The 21,244-nt window shown below is 43.0% G+C and overlaps 1 protein-coding gene across 6 annotated transcripts; it reads left to right on the forward strand.

Annotated features, from left to right (window-relative positions):
• Positions 1–1,467: 1,467 nt before the first annotated feature.
• LOC125547246 (serine/threonine-protein phosphatase 6 regulatory ankyrin repeat subunit C-like) lies at positions 1,468–19,901 on the forward strand. Of its 6 annotated transcripts, none has more exons than XM_048711209.1 (11): positions 1,468–1,688; positions 1,857–1,895; positions 3,875–4,233; positions 6,428–6,647; positions 8,754–9,250; positions 9,544–9,885; positions 10,392–10,709; positions 11,682–11,949; positions 18,294–18,344; positions 18,461–18,975; positions 19,210–19,901. In XM_048711209.1, the coding sequence occupies exons 3-11, from the start codon at positions 3,916–3,918 to the stop codon at positions 19,729–19,731; spliced, it is 3,051 nt and encodes a 1,016-aa protein (XP_048567166.1). In that variant the 5' UTR covers positions 1,468–1,688; positions 1,857–1,895; positions 3,875–3,915; the 3' UTR covers positions 19,732–19,901. The 6 variants fall into 6 exon arrangements, with proteins under 6 accessions (XP_048567166.1, XP_048567170.1, XP_048567164.1 ...); XM_048711213.1 differs by having other exon boundaries at positions 1,857–1,887; XM_048711207.1 differs by having other exon boundaries at positions 1,857–1,887; positions 3,933–4,233.
• Positions 19,902–21,244: the final 1,343 nt, after the last annotated feature.

The raw sequence follows: 21,244 nt of genomic DNA on the forward strand, positions 1-21,244 counted from the left end.
TGACTAGATACTTGTTTGACTGGTGCGAGGTACCATGTTCGATTCCTCACTCACACTTTAGTTCATCGTAGTTTTGCAAACTCATATTTTAAGTTTTTGTTGTTACTGTTAGTTTCTTTAGGTTTGCGCTCCCAATTAGCATCAGAACTAGCTAGTCGTAGCGGCTAGTTCATTGCCAATAGGAAGACGCGGGTTCAATTCCCAATGTTGGCACTCCTTTTTCATTTTCGTGATTTTTCAGCTTGCAAACGTTGCGCACCGGCAAGTTGGGCCAGCCCAGATGAGCTGCTCCTGTGCAAAATGCTGACTCCTTGCCGCAACAAGCAGCATATAGGAGGTCCCCACTTAACAATCCGACGTTAGATTTTTAACCGAAATCATTATTTAAGGAGCACTTTATTTAAATGTCATTTCCACCTCCTCATGTTACAACAAGTGGCGCACTGCAACCTGAGAGTTTTTCTTTTTTTGGATTCGTTTATTCAAAATGTTTTATCTCTTAAACCATTCGTCCAAATGTCGAACTGTTTTCACCGTTGGATTCCTCGCGTCAAGATCTTTAAAACTAGATCTCATGTTGATAGATTTTGACGAACTTTTTTCTTCATGAAAAAATTGAATCGGATTACATTTTTTTCCCTTTCGGAGAGAGGAACGACCGTGCCTCTCGCGGAAGCAAATCCGTGCCTCCACAAGAAGTAAGCCCGTGCCTCTCGCGGAAGGAAAAAATGTTTTTGTTTCGTTTCCGAGAGGCATGACCGTGCCTCTCGTGGAAGCAAATCCATGCCTACACGAGAAGTAAATCTGTGCCTCTCGCGGAAGGGAAAAAGAAAACACATTTTTTCCATTTCCGAGAGGCACGATCGTGCCTGACTGCACGTGTAAGGAAAAAAACGAGAACATGTTTTTTTTATGTGCGGAAGTAAATCCCTGCTTCTCGCGAAAGTAAGAAAAAAGAAAACATGTTTTTTTTCGTTTTCGAGAGGTAGAGCCGTGCCTCTCGTGGAAGTAGAAAAAGAAAACCCACTTTTTTTTTCCGTTTTTGAGAGGCACGACCACGCCTCACACAGAAGAAAAAAAGAAAACACTTTTTTGTACTAATTTTTTCCGAATTTTTTTGTCCAAAATCTATGAAAGACGGGTGAAAAACTGAAAAGCCGAAAAAGCAAAAAAAACATCTAGAAAGCGAAAACACATGCGAAAAGAAACAAAATTCGAAGCGAGCGCCCAGAGCACGCCCTCAGCCCACCCTCAGATGACCTTTGCGAGAAGGAGTACTCCTTCTTTAGTTACTCGCATTTTTAATTTTTAACATTTCAAAAAGAAAAAGTATACACAAAAAAAGTATAAAAGGAAAAGAAGAAAACAGTGTTGCAGCCTTGCAGGGCCCGGCCCATGCCTGGGGCGCTGTAGGCGAGGGTTTCCGACACTCATGGCCGCGCGTCTCGTCCACGGACCACGGTCCACCCCGCCGCTTCGCTGTCTCTCGCTCTCTAGCACACCAAAAAAAAAACCCCTCAGAATGGCGAAGGGACAGGAAACCCTAGCGCTGGCCGCCGGCGTCTTAACCCCGCTGCAGGTAATGCGGAGGGACGCGTGCGACGACGGTGACCGGCGGCTCCGTCACCTTGCGCTCTTCATCGATCCACGCACCATGTGAGAAATCTCATGACAGACGTCAGGCACAGGTATAGTAATTTGGTCACTAGCTCGGAACCCACCCCGCGTTCAGTTGCTGTGTTGGCGTCAATACCTGTATGCTCTCTGAACATAGGATTCCCTGTCGGAATTGAAGAGATTTTGGGCAGAGTTGCAGCGAAGTTATACCTGACACTGTTTGTCTCGCTTCTTTTCAGGTTATATGTGTCTGCTTCTAAGAAGACACGGGTAAGCCGGTAAGCTAACAAACCATTAGCAATGCTTCGTTTGGTTAAGTATATGGTCCAAAAAACATATATTTATTATTTGCTTAGGTTTTGGTTATCTTTATCTCAAGTGGGACAGGAACATTGATATATTGTTTTTTTTTTACTTTCTTTGATTAGCTTCAGTCTTTCCTTGAGGTTATATATAACAATGTATGAGCGCAGTGTCCATGGTTCTCAACCTTGTTGCAGGTCATGTGTATACCCGTGCTCGTGGTTCACAAATTTATAACATTGTGTTGGTAGCTGGCCACTGAGCATAGATACACTAGCACGTGTAGGCTTAATTCTTTCATAGCTCCACCAATAAGCATTCAATTTTCAAATACAAAAAGGATGCTTTTTTTCCCGCCGAGCTTGGGATCTGTTTGTCCCCTTATAAATAGTTTAGATACGCTTGCAAGCTACCCAAGTAGTCAAGTGCAGGTCCTTTAAGATGACACAGTTGGGCGGTGTTATTATATCAAGACCAACAACAGTGATGGATCATGAGTTTAATTCCTGGAAATAACTAATGATAACCGCAAAATTGTGAGTCCTGGTTGGTGGGAATCAAACCTGGTCATCAACCGAGAGAGACCCACGGCTAGGCCATACTACTGTTGGCGAGTGCATTTTGTTTCACAATGTTTAAGAAATATGCTTTGGTGAATGGTAATCAGTAATGAAGTGCCACAGGTCTGGAGGTATATTTACCCTTATTTCATAAACAAAATGAAAAGGCATGAGCCCACAGTAGAACAGCAAAAACTTTAGGTCATCTAAACAGAACTAAAAATATCAGTCTTAAAAATGTACAAGCATCAGTCTCCATAAAAGTAAAAGCGTCAGCCCATTTAAGAAGAAGTATACTAAAGCACTGCCAGGGCTAGCACACAAGTAAAGCATAAGCATCAACTTGCTCTCAACACAAGAAAGGAATAGATCATAAGGGCTCTGCTACATATTTATGCATACGTACTGCTTTTGTTCTTCATGTCCATCATGAATAAAAGCCTGTTTCCACCACCACCTACGAATGTTCCTTCCAAGCTTGTTAATTATCTGATACAAGGTTAAATTAAGCAGCCACGCTTTATTGTGTCCCAATGGAAGGTTGGTGTGCTTCTGTGTCCTTTCTTTTTTCGTCTTTAATGTTACCAGTAGCTTCTACCCTTTTTTTTACCATACTGGGAGCATATATAATTTGTTACAATTCTAGTCGTTTCATGTTAGGTTTGGAATCATTTGCATAAGTTACATAGGTAGTCGGATCAGGAACTGTGACTTAATCATGCTGGGTTCAGGGCATATTAATGCATAGGGTGCCATACCAATTTTCATCAAAGTCAATGATATTTGCTATTCTTTGGCCCCACTGCCTTGATAATAGTGGTTGGTCCTTTTCATTAGCTACATCATTTGAGTTACGTTTCTGAGGCCGTTTACATCTACAGAAGTACCAAATAGAAATTTGTAGCCAACACGTACATGCCTTGACAGATAATAAGATATGCTGTTTTAGTCTTAGCCGTTGTTCTGATTTGCAGATATCTGGTGCTTTGGTTTTGTTTAGACAATTCCTTGCCAAGTAACTTTATTGACTGCTGACTGTTGCTATTTTGTGGTGGATATTTTGATCTTACTCACGTCTTTTTACGAGATAATTACTAAACTATATTAATACTACCAATGAGCGGCTACTTCCTATCTGACAGGGAACCTATGCTTGGTATAAATTTTTGTAGTTGGTCATGATCCAGTTAAGGTGCTAAGTTTAAGTTAGCTGGTGGTTCTGACTTTTGAGGCTTGTTCTTGCTCTTGGTTTATCATTTTTGGTATGATGGATTGGGTAGAGTGTTTTTCTTTCTTTCTATTAATACAAAAATGGAGCAGGATTTCAATAATAAGTACAGAAGAAACAAAAGAAGGAACGAGTAATTTGATTCTGATTGTCTTCTCCAATGCAGTTTTCATTCGTCAGGTGTTGAACACAGGAGCAGACAATCTCATGGATCCGGTGTTTAGGGAAGCAGCAGACAAAGGAAATATAATTAGCCTACAAGAGCTTGCTGTCAAACCCAACATAATTTACTCGACGACAAAGGCGGAGAAAAATACAGGACTTCACATCGCGGCGTCAAAAGGACACACTTTGTTTGTCCACCATTTCCTCCTCCATGCAGGCATGAATATGGAGCTCATGGTCAGTCAAAACAATGATGGCGATACGCCACTGCACCTGGCGGCGAGAGCTGGCCATCTAGAAGTGGTCGAGCACCTGATACAATACTCAGGGTGGGCAAGGAAAATCAATGCCAACTTAAAGGTTCTCAGCTCACTAGCAATATGCATTCTATTTGAGTTAAGTACATTTTTATTTTGCAAACCAGAGGGACACTTTGCCTCATCTGTTAATTAAGCTGGAAGAAGTGCACTAGTTTGAAAACATTTATGCAAAAATCAAGATTAGAAAATACACCCACAATCTAGCTAGGCTAGGCCCCTCACCGGCAGACATATCCACGAGAGTACAAGAAAGAAAACACTGTTTAGAACTTCCAAAAAAGGAAACCACACACAAACGTCATCATCATCACCATGCAGTGCACCTTGGTAACTGACTTCATTGTTGAAACCACCGATGCACTGATGAACACAACCATTGCACCACACACATGATCGTACTTGCATCGAAAGATGAAGAGGCATCTTGGATTTCCTCATACAGGAGGAAAGCACCGAACAACCCTTGTGTCTACCAAGACCACTGCATTTACCAACAGCCTAAGTACACTGCCACCAATACAACATGGCATGTGTCATCATTGCCACCATTGACGCCCTCCACGACACAGTTACTACTTCATTGTATATTGAGGTGAACCAGTGCATAAGAATACCCAACCGAGATGCTGAAATACCAGCTCCAATCTTGCACCGCACACTGTTGCACCGCTCATCCCCAGTCGTCGTTGTTGTTGCGCAAGTCACATCCATGCCGAGCACCCTACAAACGTCGCTCCTCATTAGGCATCTCTGCCACCCATTGAGGCTCCAATCTGGAACCGATCTCCATCACCGGGGGCAAGACCATTTGGGATGGAGAGTTTGCCGCAGTAGCACCACCAGCTCTCGCTAGAGGTAGAAGATGCGAGCATTCAGTCAAAGCCAACCTGCCTCCTTTTTGGCATGGCCTCACCTTGGGTCGCCGTCGCAAACACAAGGGCATCCTTCTCGCCGTAGGGTGCCACCACCGCAAGCCCCTGTTGCAAGATCTCGTTGAGCTACCACAAACGACCTACCACCTTAGCAGAACAACCACCCTGAGCTGTGTTGCAAGATCTCCTCGAGGTACCACAGACGGTCTCCCACCTTAGCAGAGCATTGAAACAGAACGACATATCAGCTTTGGGGCAGGGCACCAGTCTAGAAATTTTGATTTGGCATCAACATCTACAATGACTTGTGTTGCATCAGCATTTTGTAGACATTATGAATGCCGAGCTTGTGTAGGTTAACTTGGCATACATGTTGACATGTGTTGCATCAGCATTTTGTGGACATTGTAGATGCCAAGCTTGTGTAGGTTAACTTGGCATACATGTTGCAGTTAAATGTGGTAAACAGGTTGATTACTCTTTTTTTTGAACACAGTACAAGGGGCTGTTTGGATTGGAGCCTGCAGCTGCCAAGCCAAAAATTTGGTAGTTGACCAAGTGCTGGCGCTCCTTTGAATGGCCACCAAATAATTGGCTCGCCCAGGACGTGGGGGGCTTCTCCAGTTCATTTTCTCGCCAAAATTGGCAGGGGCGTGGGCAGCTGAAAGCTGCGCCAAAATTTTGGCTTGCCCACGAATTGGCAGGGCGTGCTGGGGTGTCAACCAAACAGCCTCTTTGCAGATGCGCACATACACACACATACACTCAACCCTATGAACGCACGCATGCACACCCTACTCCTATGAGCACATCCGAGATACCGAACCATCATCACATCTTGAGATTGACGAAGTCACCACTTGCGCCTCGTAGTCAATGGGAACGTCTCCTCCACTGAACGAACATCGCTGGAAAGCCTGAAATAAATGCAGGAAAATGCGATGACCAGTGCCTAGTCTAGGACTTGAACCCTGGTGGGCTGGTTCCACCACAAGGAACCTAACCATCTGAGCTACGCTCAATGTGCAACAGGTTGATTACTTGATTGTACGTAGTACATTTATTCAAACTTTGTACCAGAACATAAAGCATCCGGATATAGACACGGTGTTCATTGACTCACCACCATTTAATCTACTACTGAACCAAGCCGATGTAAAAAAAAAGAAACTACTGAACCAAGCCTAATCATGTGTTTAACACAATTTGTCCTTTGAATTCAAGCGTTTCCATCATATACAGATGTGATGGAAACATATACACAATTAATGAACATATTCAAATCACTATTGAATGAATCATAATATTTCCTTTTGGATTAATGTTTTCTTGATAAGTAGGTAATATACTGCATGTGTGCAGGAGCCTACCATAATGGTAAACACAGAAGGGAATACACCATTGCATGATGCGCTGTTTAAGCGTCACTTGGACATCACAATAAAACTTTTGGAGGTCAACCCAAGATGTGCAGAAGCATTGAACACGGAGATAACGAACCAGTTGTCGACAGGCTCTGTCTCAACTATTGGCACCTGTATGATTGCTCTGCTGCACCAGACCGCGTTGCATGATAACATATGTAAGCATATTTATAAATATGCATCTGTGGGCAATTAATATTGTTTGTTTTCCCTAGAAATTAAAAATTAAACCCCAATTCATATAAAATTACCATTTTTCGCGCTTGCCACATGAGCATGCACGACAAAATCATAGAGATTCTGAAATAGACAAATACCAACATGTTAGCTTTCGTTTTTGTCATTAATTCACATAGTATGTGTTTCTTTGCCCCTTACCGTTAAAACCATCCCTGTTCGGTCTTTCTTCCTATGATGTTTATAAAGCTTATTGAATAATAACTACAATAGCTTTACATGATGAAAAGGTTATAGATGGCACATAAAAACAAAATTACATAAGAGCAAGTATAATAACATGACATAAGTGGGCTATAAGTATTGCACATCAAATTTATGATGAGGTGGAGGAGAGAGGAGATGAGAGAGAAGGGAGTGGGTTGTAGATTTGTAGCCAGCAGCAGCACAGGCTCCAACAAACTTTGTGAGAATGAGGTGGGCTAGGTATTAATGACATAGTATTTATCTGTGGATAACAATGAAGGGTGGGCTATTAGATTGATTATCGGTGATGTGGCAATGAGATAGAGCCAGCAGCTAGCTCTATTATTAGCCATGCTCTAAAAGAGAGTCAAAAAGCGGATGGGGGCACAATCCTCATATGGTGGTTCCTCCCCCAAGACCTTAGCTTCCTTGTTGGCGATGGCTGCAGTGGTGGACAATGGCCTCAGTATTTCAAGCTGCACTTCTTTTTGGTTTCTTTTGTTTGTTGCTTGTAAGCACTTTGTATCATCCGTTTCTGACTACTAATTTAAAGCCGGGCCTAATGCCTTTGATCTAAAGAAACAAAACTGCATACATTTCTTGTTCAAAAGTATTGTTGAAACCAATACTTTTTGCATCTTTGCATTACATCATAATTTCAAAATGTTGCTTAGATGCCTGGCAAATGTTGATGTGAAAATTTCCAGAAACTTGTTTTCTGCGGCCATCCAAGGATTAATCTTTTTTGGAAGTATGGTTGGATACTTTTAAGGTTTCCTGTTATCACCAAGTAACCAATTTTCTTGGAGTTTATTTTGGACAAGATTTTTCTGGTGTCCATTGTTTAGTGAAAATTTCAGTTTTTTTTATACCACACCATGAGGTGTGCTTCCTTTACCACCAGGGCAAGAATGTATCTGTGATGTGGTAGCACTTTTGAATTACTTCATTCTTAAGTTTGAAATCTTATTTATGCAATCTGGCTAGGTTCAGCGGTGATCGCTTAATCGGGATCACCGAATTGCTGTTACTGGCAGTTTGTCTGATTTTTTTTTCATTTCTGTTCCCATAGAAGCTCTTTCTTTTGAATGAATGTGTTATTGTCAAATGTTCTCCTACAACTTTTTCTAATCAAAGATGATGGAATGCTAGATAAATTAATGAGTGAGTATAATTTATTGAAGAAATGATTGTTCTCCTGTGGACATTCTGAAGCAGCACAAGGTTGTGGAGGACCTTGCTGCTACAATGTGTACAACACAAGTGTTGAAGGAACTACTTCAACGTGCTGCGCTAGATATGCCAGCAGGAGTTCAATCCAAAACTCCTAGAGCACAAGATCTAGTCCAAGATCTTAGATAAGAACAACAAGTTCTATTATAGGTAGTGGTTACATAATCCGGTTACAAACTAGAGGTGAGGACCTCTATTTATAGGGCTTTGGGAAGCCTTCACATAATTCTACTTATATAGCTGGAACACTCTAGAAAACATTACTTAGGATTCACCATTCTACTCAAAGCTACTTATAACTAGAGAACTCTAGAAACAGTAGGTAGGGTAAAGGAAGGAAAAGAAATACCACACTAGAGTGGAAGTATCTAGAAGTAGCCAAACAGATGTGGCATGTGATTTTTTTTTTCTTTTTCCTCATCTATTGTTCCTCATCACTTTCAAATTTAATGATAGAAGTTTGCACATCTGTTTACCTCATTTTACCTATTTCTTGTAGCTTTGATACAAGAATTACTAGTTAATTCACTACCAGTAACCGTTATATATAATGGTAATCTGCGTCCATCATATACTATCTACTTAATTCAGGACATATTTCTAATCAGGGGCACTGGAGATCTTACTGAACAATATTGTGGGGCTTGTGAAGTTAACAGACTCATCAGGGAACAATGCCCTGCACTATGCCACGTTGAACAACAGGGTTCGCATGGTATCCATGTTGCTCAACAAGAACTCTGCTCTGGCATGCAAGAAGAACACTGAGGAGCATACCCCTCTCCACATTGTTGCCAAGTATGGCTTCACAGAGGCTGCCAAAGAGCTCTTGAAGCAGTGCCCTGATGCCATTAAGGTGGTGGATTTAGATGGGAGAAACGCTTTGCACATCGCCATCGTCAACAACAAGCTGAGCATACTTGAGTTGCTTCTCAAGTATAAGCTGCCAAAGGAGATCTTGAACAAACAGGATAATGATGGCAACACACTGCTGCATCATGCTGCCAGGCTCCACCAGGGGCCATCAATACTGTGGTTACTCAATGATCCGAGAATCAACTCATTCGTGATTAACAAAGAAGGACACACTGCATGGGCCTACCAGGTGAATTGAATAACCTTGCTCTGTAATTCCTACAAAAGAATTTGTACTTGCTAGGGGCTGGTTGCCTGATACTGATGCCATGCAAAACCATTTAACTATCTATTGTACATAATTATTTATAGAGGTCGTGTCTCACGCCTTCTTACCGTTATGGTTCCTTTCATCCTGATTCAATAGCCTAAAGGTTTTTGCTCCTTTACTGAGTTTGAATACCATTTGTTGTTCTCACATTCTGGTCTGTATCTATCACATTGAAATGAATTAGCGGATTAAAATCATCTTCTCCATTGCAGATTCCAATAGAGCCCATGGCTCAAGCATTGAGTAATGCAATAGACAAAGGGGACATGCTAAGCCTGGTAAATTTTCTCGCTGACTGTCCCGAAGGGGTTTATTCAGTGACACCCATAAGAGGAGACACGGCCGTCCACCTCGCAGCATCAAAAGGAAATGATTGCGTTGTTCATCATGTGCTTCTCTATACGAACCGGAATGTGGGGTTTATCATCAGTAAGAATATTAATGGGGATACACCATTGCACCTGGCGGTGAGAGCAGGCCATGTGAAAGTGGTAGATCATTTGATGCACTACATGGCTTGGGCTAAGGAAATCGAGCCCAACTTAAAGTTAAAGGTTTTCATCATACCAACATGCATCCTATTTTAATTTCACTGGTACAACTTATAGTTGCTAATATTTCCACTTGTGTACACAATAGTGTTTGTTGTTAGTAGATTATTAAGCAGTGGTACAGCTGGCAATGCCAATGGCAACTTAGTCATTTTTTACCTGAATGGCAATGTAGTGAGTGAGTGTGAGTGTGAAATAGCGGTGGATGAGGAGTCGGGACAAGTGAGTTTGAGCACGTGCACAGGCTGGGTACTTGATGGGTAGCTTTCCATTTATCGTGTTGGATTGGCAACACAATGTTATGCCAGCGGTTAGTATTTGTCCATAATTAGAGGCAACAGTACCAAAAGCACAAATTATTTGAGATGCTAGAAACCAAAGGAAGTACACCTCAACTCTTTGCTAGCACCTTTTCAAAAAAGTCTTTGCTAGCCAGATACATTGCTGACAAATGGCAATCAAATTTTAGTTACTGGGAATCAGTACTGGTATTCCACTTCTATTTGCAGGAGCCTCTGATAATGCAGGGCAAGGAAGGGAACACGCTGCTGCATGAGGCAGTGATACATGGTTGGCATGATCTGGCGGTCAGCCTGCTAGATCATGGCAAAGAGGTTACATGGACGGCTACTGAAGAATTCATCAGGGAGTACCATGAGTACGCTGGGGATGTTGTCAGTACACATGATGTACTCCTTGTCATTAGGAATGATGACGGGGACACACCGTTGCACCTTGCAGTTAAATCTGGCAATTCCGTCCTTGTCAATATGCTTATCGGACGTACTAAAGTGATGAACCTGGAACTTACGCCACAGTATGCAAAGGTACTTACTCTGATATTTGGTGAAATTTTATACACCATCAAAATAACTTTTTCTAGAACCTTACTACCTTCAACCATGGCTGCGTGACTGCGTCCCATAAACAACCTCAAACTATGAAACACTTCAATTCACAACCTATAAAGTAAAAAAAAGACAATGCAACCATTCCATTTTGGACCGATGATGCTATCACCACAGCTAGCACGTCATCACAAACCAAAATGTCATCATGTTAAGTATATTCTTTTGGGTTTAACATTTGTTCATGTGAGTGGGTCCTACATCACTGGAGAGGAGTCTTTCTATCCCTCAGTTTGGTCGGAAACTACTGGGGAATGAGGTAGTATCTAGTGCCTACCGATTCAAAGATTGGACCACTACAAAGTCATAAAAGTTTACGCAATAAATTGACAATATCAGAAATTCGGAATGAAATCCGAAACCCTGTGGCATGCAACCTGCAGAGTTCAGCACACTGCACATGGACGGATCGAGCAAACCTACAACCAGGTCGAGCCTCATGGTGCTTGGGACGAGCTCACTTGCGGCATGATTTGGGGGGAGAGAAAAAAACTTGGTGCCTGATTTGAGGAAGGAAGCAAAATCTTCACCAGTTTTGGGGGATAAGTTTGGATCTATTTCTTACCATGGAGATGGAGAACAGTGAGTTTGGAAAGAAATTTGGGGCCATGGAGAAAAAGATCTCAGGAAAAAAGAAAAGGAGGGAGATAGAAAATGGGACCCAATAAAGTTGGTGGCTTCAGCACATGCATCGAATAGGAGATGGTTTAGACGAGTGGCCTCAATTATTTTGCATCGGTGGCTACATGAGGCTAACGCCTGGTGATGCTTAACATTCTATCATTATCTTTTTCAATATGGCGAACAGTATACAAATTGAGCTTTTGTGACATTTCACGTTCATCAATGAATCAAATTTGTTGTAGTGAGTAATTTGGTTCTTGTCTGCAGGGTCCTATAATAATGGCAAACAAATTAGGTAACACCCCATTGCACAACGCAGTGTTGCAGCGAAAGTCGGATATTGCGCTAAAGCTGCTGGAGGCCAACCCAGGATGCGCGCACATGTCGAACGCAGCAAGGCAGTCACCATTCTACATTGCTGTCAGGGATGGCCTTACGTATGTTGTCAAGAAGATTGCTGACCAGAAGATGGCCGTGGAATTCATGTCCACTCAGGCCAATCCTCTGCACGAATCCGTGTTGGGAGATAACATCCGTAAGCAAGTTTACTGACTTCCATAGTTCCATTCAATCTCATTTATTTTCCGTCCAAAATTAACATCACTTGCTTGTGAAAAATTGTCATACTACAACACACATGGCACATAAATATGCAGCAGAAAGCCATGGGGCGATGTAAACATCACACTGTTATCTCCATTTTTTTATTAAGCTATTCACACTCCACCTATTTGTGTATTGTGTCTTGCACACAGACAAAGGTAATATCTTAAGTCAATATAATAACCCTAGTTATTGTCTCTAAAGTACTATATATATTCAATGCATGCTCGTAGCGAACATACAGAAAGCTAGATATTTAATAGGGTCATAAAGGGAGTAACACCCTTAATTTTGCATGAGTTTATGAGATACACTATACTCCCTCCGTTCCTAAATATTTGTCTTTCTAGAGATTTCAACAAGTGACTACATACGGAGCAAAATGAGTGAATCTACACTCTAAAATATGTTTATATACATCCGTATGTGGTAGTCCATTTGAAATCTCTAAAAAGACAAGTATTTAGGAACGGAGGGAGTATTATTTAGTGGAGAGGGTAATATTTTAGTATTATGACGAGCACTGTTGTCTGTTACCCTTTCTTATTACGTGTTAATAAAAAGTATTCAGACAAATTTTTTGGAGGCAACGGGCCTCCCCCATCGATTTCCATTAAAGAAACCGCCAAGTTTTACAAAGTTCAGATAATAAAAGCAGAATAACAAAAACATAAAAGCTATTACTACCAGGCCAAGCTTAGGGGCTTTGCCACAGCAACCCCCATGACACCACAACCTAGTAAAACATCACATTATGCCTCTTGCCTGTGAAGATCTCACTATAAACCTCTTTTTTATCCTCAGCCTCTCCAAGGCAATAAATCTCACTCTTATGAAAGTTTATTTTCAGCCCTGACACTTGCTCAAAAATGCAAATTATGAATTCAGATTTTTTGCACTCTCAGAATCATCCTCAGTCAGCAAGATAGTGTCATCAGCATACTGAAGTATAGCCACACCATCATCAACCAAATGAGAAGCCAGCCCTTTGATCTGACCATTGGCAATAACTTCTGTAACTAATAATTCAAGCCCATCAGCAATTATGTCAAAATAACAAAGGTGATAAGGGATCCCCTTGTCTAACTCCATTAAAAGTTGGAAAATAACTGCCTATCTTGTCATGAAGTTCAACTGCAACCCTGTCACCTGTCACCTCTGACAATTCACATCATCCAGTCACACCAAACATCTCCAACACCCCATTAGCTTGCATCATTTGATATGTAAAAGGCCATTTGACTTCGTCATAGGCCTTTTCAAAATCAAGTTTGAGCAAAACTCCACTTTTCTGCTACACGCCTCATGTATAATTTCATGAAACACTACAATACCTTCTACTCTGTATCTTCCACTAATAAAACCAGTCCGAGATTCCTCCGCAAAAAAAAAAAAACAGTCCGAGATTCAGAAATTACTTTGTCCGCGCCATTCAAGCCTTGGTCAAACAAGTCAATAGTTTTGGTGCCAAGAAGACAGGAAAGAAGATTAGCAAGGAGCTGCCCCTGGTTGATGATGTTCAGCACATCTGTATGCAAGTTTCTCTCCAGGTCGTTCGAGTGTGAAGACTGGAGTCTGTGTGTGTCCTGCTGCACCACTGTATCCCTAGGTGTGCCTCTGGCAGGGAGGCCTCTATTGTCACGAGAGGCCTGTTGCTTCTCTATACCCCTACTACTCATGCAATGTGTTTTCGCTTCTACAACGCCATCTTCAATCGGCTTCTGTTTCATCACCGCGTTCAGTGAGTTTCCTAAATGGCACAATGAAGCGTCAACCTTGTGTGTTGGAATGTTCGAGGCTTGAACAACCCTGCACGGCGGAATGTTGCCCGCGACTCTCACGCTACTATCATGTGTTTACAAGAGACTAAGCTCCAGCACGTCGACGACAACCTTATTTTGACCTTGCTTGGTACCCAATTCACCAACAACTACATGGTCCTCCCTGCAACCGGGACCCATGGAGGTATGCTCATGGAGGCCTTCGACGACTTCTTTGTGCTTTCGGAGCCTCACGTGACCCCGTCCACCATTTCTGCCATGATCACCATGTGTGCCAAGGGTACTCCCTGGACTCTCACTTGTGTCTATGGCCTCAAGGTGAAGCGGACAAGCTTGTGTTCATTGACGAGTTGAAAAACCTCTAGCCACTGGCCCGTCGGGAGTGGCTCGTCCTCGGCGACTTCAATATGATCACCAAGGCGGTCGACAAAAACAACCTAAACATCAATCGCCGCCTCTTGGGAAAATTTCGGGCGGCCATCGGCCACATGTAGCTAAAGGAACATCGTCTAAATGGCAGACGCTTCACTTGGTCCAGTGACCAGGAGAATCCTGTGCTTACCAAGATAGACCATTTATTTTGCTCGGATGACTGGGATGTTCTTTTCCCAGCTGCCCATATGCTCTGACCACGCGTCTCTCCAAGGCAAGCGACCAACAAGCCTTCTTTCTAGCTCGAGGAATTTTGGTTAAAATATGACGATTTCAAAGACAAGGTCTCGAGCATCTGGCGTAGGCCCATAATCGCATCTGACACCATCCGACGGATCCACATTAAGCCCAGTCGCCTTGCGAGAACTCTCAAGATCTGGTGTTGCCAGAAGGTTGGCGACCTCGAGCAACATATTGCGATTACAAAGGAGATCATTTGGCGGCTTGATGTGGTTGAGGAGATCCGCCCGCTATCCTCCTTGGACCCCGATTTGCGGCGTGAGCTGAAGAGCAACTACCTTGGCCTTTTCTCCATCCAAAAAATCAAGATGCGACAATTGTCTAGTCTCACTTCAATCAAAGCTGGGGATGCTAACACCAAGCTGTTCCACATCAGAGCCAACGGTCGTCGGAGGAAGAACTTCATTCAGTCCCTTCTGACGCCTTTGGGGATCCTCTATCACACATGAGGACAAAGAGAAAGAGCTCCACGCCCACTTTAGTGGTCGCCTGGGAACCCAACCTCCCCGCCCAGTCCAAGTCAACTGGGAGGCCTTGGGATATCTTTGACATGACCTCTCCGATCTTGATGCTGACTTTGACGAGGTAGAGATCCGGGAAGCGATTTCCTCGCTGCCCTCTGACAAGGCACCGGGACCGAATGGCTTCATCGAGGCTTTCTTCAAGGCATGTTGGGACATCATCAAGGCCGATGTTATTGCTGCCATCCTTCACCTGGTGGCTCTGCATGGCGACTGTGCAGGCTTAATCAACACCGTCAATATCATTCTTATCCCCAAGAAGGCGGATGCCACCGGGATTGGGGACTACCAATCCATCAGCCTCATCCATAGCCTTTCCAAGATTTTCTCCAAGCTCCTCGCAAACTGTCTTGCACTAATCTTGGGCGATATTATCTCCAGGAGTCGGAACGCGTTCAAAAAGAGGTGCATCCATGACAACTTCCTATTCGTTTTGAACCTCTTAAAAGAGCTCCACCAATCCAAAATGCCAAGCCTCTTTCTCAAGCTCGACATCTCAAAGGCTTTTGACTCGGCGAACTAGGTCTACCTCCTGGAGGTTTTAGACCACTTTGGGTTTGGTCCGCGTTGGTGGGAGTGGATTTGCTTGACACTCGGATCCTCATCTTCGAGGATCCTCCTCAATGGAGTCCGGGCATCCCCTTCCTCACCGGCGCGGGCTTCAGCAAGGAGACCCCAAGTCGTCCATGCTCTTCATCCTGGCCATTGAACCCCTACAACACCTCCTTCGTTTGGCGGCGGACTCAGGTGTCCTTTTGCCCGTTAGAGCCAGGGCCACGCGGTGTAGGATTTCCATGTATGCGGATGACGCCGACATCTTCGCCACCCCAACAACCGAGCTTGCTGCTATTCGATCCATCCTTGACTGCTTCGGGGAGGCTAGCAAATTAGTACCAACCTCGATAAGACGGAGGTCTTCCCCATTCGCTATGAAAACTTTGATCTCCAAGACATCCTCTCCAACTTCCCTGCCAAGCTTGGATCTTTCCTGGGACGCTATCTGGGGCTCCCCCTGCTATACTGCTGCCTTCGGAAGGTCCACCTGCAACCTCTCATCGACAAGATTGTCGTGTGACTGCCAGGCTGGAAGGGTACAAGCATTGTCAGAGCCGGCACGGTCACCTTGGCCAAAGCCATCCTTATCGCGATTGCCACTTCACTCGACGGTCACCCCCTTCCCAAAATGGGCCCGCTCCAAGGTTGACAAGATTTCTTGTGGTTTTTCTGGAGTGGCGACAATAGTGAGACTGCGGGCGGCGGTCACTCGTTTGTCAACTGGAAGACGGTCTACCGCCCCAAAGCCCTTGGTGGTCTCGGCATTGCGGATCCGGAGTGCTTCGGCCAGGCCCTTCGTCTTCGTTGGCCATGGCTATAGTGGGTGGACCCCGGTAGGCCGTGGGATGGCTCTCAGCTACCTTGCGACTCGACGGATATGGCCCTCTTGCGGTCCTCCATGAAGATCAGCCTCGGTGACGGAATGAAGGCTACCTTCTGGCATGATAATTGGAGTGGGGTTGGGGCTCTAAGTCTTCGCTGCCCTAACCGGTTTGCCATTGCAACAAGGAAGAACAGGAAGGTCCACAAGGAGTTTCTACATGATAACTAGATCCGCTCAGACGCCTGTCTGCGTCTGCTGGACCACCTACCGGAGTTCATTGACTTGGCCACCATTGTATCCCGGATGGTCTTGGACCCGCTTTGCTCATACTCAATCTCCTGGATCTGGACCCCCAACGGAGAATATACGGCGAGTTCCGCCTACTCGGCCCAGTTCATCGGATCCTACGGCACGGCACATTCGAGACGAACACGATATGGCGCACCCACGCGGAACAAAAATGCGGGCTCTTTTCTTGGCTGGTACTTCATAACCGGATCCTATCAACCGATTGCCTGGTGCTGCGAGGCTGGCTCACGACCCCATCTGCTAGCTTTGCTTGAGCTCCCTGGACACGGCCACCCATTTGTGCAAGGACTACCCCTTCACCGCGGCGGTCCGTTTCACGGTGCTCTCTTGGCAGGGTGTCCATTTGAGTCCGAGTCTCGTCACTACCATCCCCTCCATTGATGCCTGGTGGGAAGGTCTCCTAAGGTCCTCCAGCAAAGACACTAAAAGGTTTCACAGCAGCCACATCATTTACATCATGTGGAATGTTTGGAAGGAAAGGAACTGGCGCATCTTCAATGGCATAAGCATGACGTATATTGAGGTGGCTCACCTAACCATGGAGGACATTGCGTAGAGAGATTTAGCATTTAGACCAAGAGTTAACCACTTGCATGAGTAATTTGCATGTGGTGTGAGTTTCTTGGGGTTTCCGGCATGTCCCCTAAACATGCCACTCTGTATATATTTCCCCCTTAATGAAAAGGCAGCGCTCCTGCCGGTTGCTATAAAAAAGAGAAAGAAATTACTTTGTGAACAATCAGTCCCAGTCTTTTGCCCAATACTTTGGTGAGTATTTTTTAACTCACATTCAACAAGAAGACGGGTCTAAATTTCTGAATAACAGTTGCATTAGGCATTTTAGGAATCAAAGCAATGATTCCATGGTTAAACCTTTCAGTATCCATCTCACCCTTGTGAAATTTGTCAAGAAGTTCCTTCAGATCATTCTTAATAATTTACCAAAAGTCTTGATAAAACTCCACAGGAAACCCATCAGCCCCTGCAGCTTTATTATGCTTCTTCTCAAAAACTGCCTCTCTAATTTCTTCCAAAGTAAACTCTTCAATCAAGCGCTCCCATATCTTCATGTGTAAGCTGAGTTATTCAACACAATCCTATTTGAAATTGAGAGGGAAGGGAGGAGGGAAGAATTTATCTCAAAAGGTAATCGTAGTGGAATCCTCACTGCAATTTAATAAATATTGTTTGGTATGTAACTTAATTTTTGAAGAGTAACAAACATCGGATCCTATTTTAACTAAAAATTGTGATGTGTTGTTGATTTGCTGAAAGGGAAAAAGAACCTGCAATTGAAATTTAGGAAAAATAGGATTGCTATTCATGATCATACACATCAGCTCATTCTGCATTCTGTGAAGGCAGATTTTAACATGTTCCCTCTTACCCCCTCTTTTTACATATGAGGTAAGAAGGTAAGAGTTAATCCGACCACTAATTAATGTGATCAACGGTTCAGATCTACTACATACCCTTACCTCTCATGTGAAAAAAGGGGGTAAGAGGGAGCATGCTAAAACTGCTCCCTATCGGACTATTACATGTATTGAACTATTACCAGTGAGGGAGGGCACTACTATTAACTACACTTAATTTTTCTGAGCATTGTGTGCAGTGTTGATCGTACTGATACGTCCAATGTACAATATTGACGGCACCATAAAAAGTAAGAAATGTTTAAGTAACATGTTTAGCTACATGGATAATGCGCTATCTACAGTTTTTCCATAGCATAGTCATTAGTTCAACAATGAAGGTCTACAATAACCTATTCCTGATCAGGAGCGCTGGAGATCGTGCTGAACAGATATGAGGAGCTTGTAGAGTTGTCAGACTTATTAGGGAACAATGCCCTGCATTACGCGGCGGAGAAGAATAATGCACGCATTGTATCCATATTACTCAACAAGAATCACGCTCTAGCCTACAAACAGAATAATGAGAAGCATACTCCTCTCCACATAGCTGCTTACTATGGCTCCACAGAGGCTGCCAAAGAACTCTTGAAGCAGTTCCCTGACGTTATTGAGATGGTGGATAACATGGGACGAAACGCACTCCACATCGCAGCCATAAATGACAAGGTGAGTGTGCTTGAATTGCTTCTCAAGTATGTGCTGCCGAAGGAGATTGTGAACCAACAGGATAGGGATGGCAACACACCGCTGCATCATGCTGGCAAGCTCTTCGGGAAACAAGCAGCATTGCTGCTACTCAATGATCGGAGAGTCAAACCATGCCTGGTTAACCAAGATGAAGATGCCGCATTTTCCCTTTCTCAGAGAACAGGAATAGAGGTAAATAAACCAACACCAGCAATTATGCCCTACAAAATAGTGTTACTTGTTCTACAAAATTATGTTTGTAATAAGGAAACAAATGAAGAAGATTTCCATTTTGTCCGTTTGAAAAACAAAGTTAGGTTTATACAGTGAAATAAAAAACTAAATCCATGCAAAGCATTTATATGTTGTTTTTATCAAATTTCAAGTTTTAGTATTAAGTTGTGTCTTCTGGAATCATGTTTACAGCGAACTTACGGCAAACACAAGCTGCTGATACTGACAAAGCAACAGCCTCGACCACTGCAGAACCGGCGAACAAGTCCACAGATGGCGCACAACATAGTTTGCAGCGTACTTGTGGTTGTGGCCACCCTGATGGGCATGTCCACCTTTGCAGTCACACTAACCGTGCCTGGCGGCTATAACCAACAGTCTGGCGCTGCCATTGTTGGGCACCATCAGGCATTCAATATACTCGTCATCTGCAACGCCATTTCAATGTGTGGCTCGACTGTTGTTGCCTTGTGCATCTTTTTGTGGAAGGGTCATGTGGAGACAAGGGTCAGTTACGGCGTTATGCTGTTTGGTGCCAAGTTGTTGATTGTCTTCTCTGGCCTCACAATGATTATGTCAATGTTGACTGCCATATACCTCACCATCACACCAATGTTAGTTGCCTATGTGGGGGTTGCCATTGGTGCCAGCGTTCCTCTCTTGGTGTGCCTGGTGGTGGTACTGGGGAAGTCTGTCTATGAATTCGGTGTTTAGTTCTTTGATCGGTGTAGAACTGGGATCTCAGGGGGAGTGAGGTGAAATGGCTGCTGGGAGCACATATTCCCAGGATAATTTTTAGTTCTTGTTTGGTTGCTGGACTGTTCGAATATTAGATACACCCTTTTCAATTTAAATGTGGAACAAGGGGATGTGATTGATTTGTACATCCGAGCTCTTTGTTGTACTGTTGGTCCTGATGGCTTTTCAGCAGCAACATTGCATTAATCCTTGTAAGTCCAAATACACCTACTAGTTCAATAAATCTTAAGGTCATTCACAATGCTGCTTGCGACAAATCTCTACACTTGGGGGCCCAACACCAGTAAAAAAGAACACCTAGATTATAGGATGCAAACCTTTTTTTTGGCACCATTGTCAGGGAAATCCTTTTTTCTGGCACCGTTGTTAGGGAAATATTTGCTACTATATAATAGGCCACACTACACTCTATTACTTTATTTCCTTGTTATCTATCTTATTACTTAGTTACTTTTTATTCTAGGTTTTTGCTTTTTGAAAACTCGAAATACCAAAAGCATTGAAAGTTAAGCATGCTAGTTTTCTCTAAAGCATCAATCTTATTGGCACACACATAATCTATAGAAATTGCTTAAGTTTTCAAAAACATTTCATACTTTGGACATGTGGCTCAAGAAGAAGCTATTGGGCTATGGTCAGCGAATGCTAAGTATGAATTGTATATACATGATAAACGTTATGATTCAAGTGATAAAGATGATGAGTATATTAGTGAAGAAAAATGAAGCACTTGATGAAATAATTGCTTTTTATGGTGACAATATGTCAGTAGGCACCGGTGAAGATGATTGGACTATGTCAACTAGTCCTTATTATGATGACCATTATCCGGGAGACAATTGTGATATTTCTTGTGGCTTTGAAAATTTATTTGGGACTTATCATGAATCTATTATTGATAACATTGTTTGCAATATTATTGAAAGTGACTTGGAGAGGTCATGACTTTAGGTAGTAATTATCCGACTATTTTAAAGTGTTCAATTTGGTTGAAATATTGATAAAAGTAGGTTTGAAGAGGTGATAGCTATATCATTGAGTTAATGTCGATCCCACTATTTTGAAGAATTATAAGATCTATATGCATGTGGATCACGAGGAAAGAGTCTTAGCTGATAGCTATATCATTGAGTTTGATTATGATCTCACATATAATTGTAATGAAAGAGGGAAATATGGTTAGAGAAATCTTCATGTTAAAAAAATCACCTCTCTTTATGTTAATGGTTTTAAAGTTGCATCATTCTCTCCTGCCTATGCGGGACTGCTTGTCGTAATAACTTTTTTTAGTTATAAGATGCCTATGCATAACATGTGTTGGACTTAAGTGTATTTGATATATGCTTTTTGATGCTCTTTTTTGTGCTTCAATTCATGTTTTCATGTGAGCATCAATAAAACCTCAATCCTATTTTAATGGCTCTAAAGAAAAAGCTTGCGAGAGACAATCCGAAATAGTTGTCAATGA

The sequence above is a fragment of the Triticum urartu genome, chromosome 1, assembly GCF_003073215.2.
Source record: "Triticum urartu cultivar G1812 chromosome 1, Tu2.1, whole genome shotgun sequence".
Classification (NCBI taxonomy): domain Eukaryota; kingdom Viridiplantae; phylum Streptophyta; class Magnoliopsida; order Poales; family Poaceae; genus Triticum; species Triticum urartu.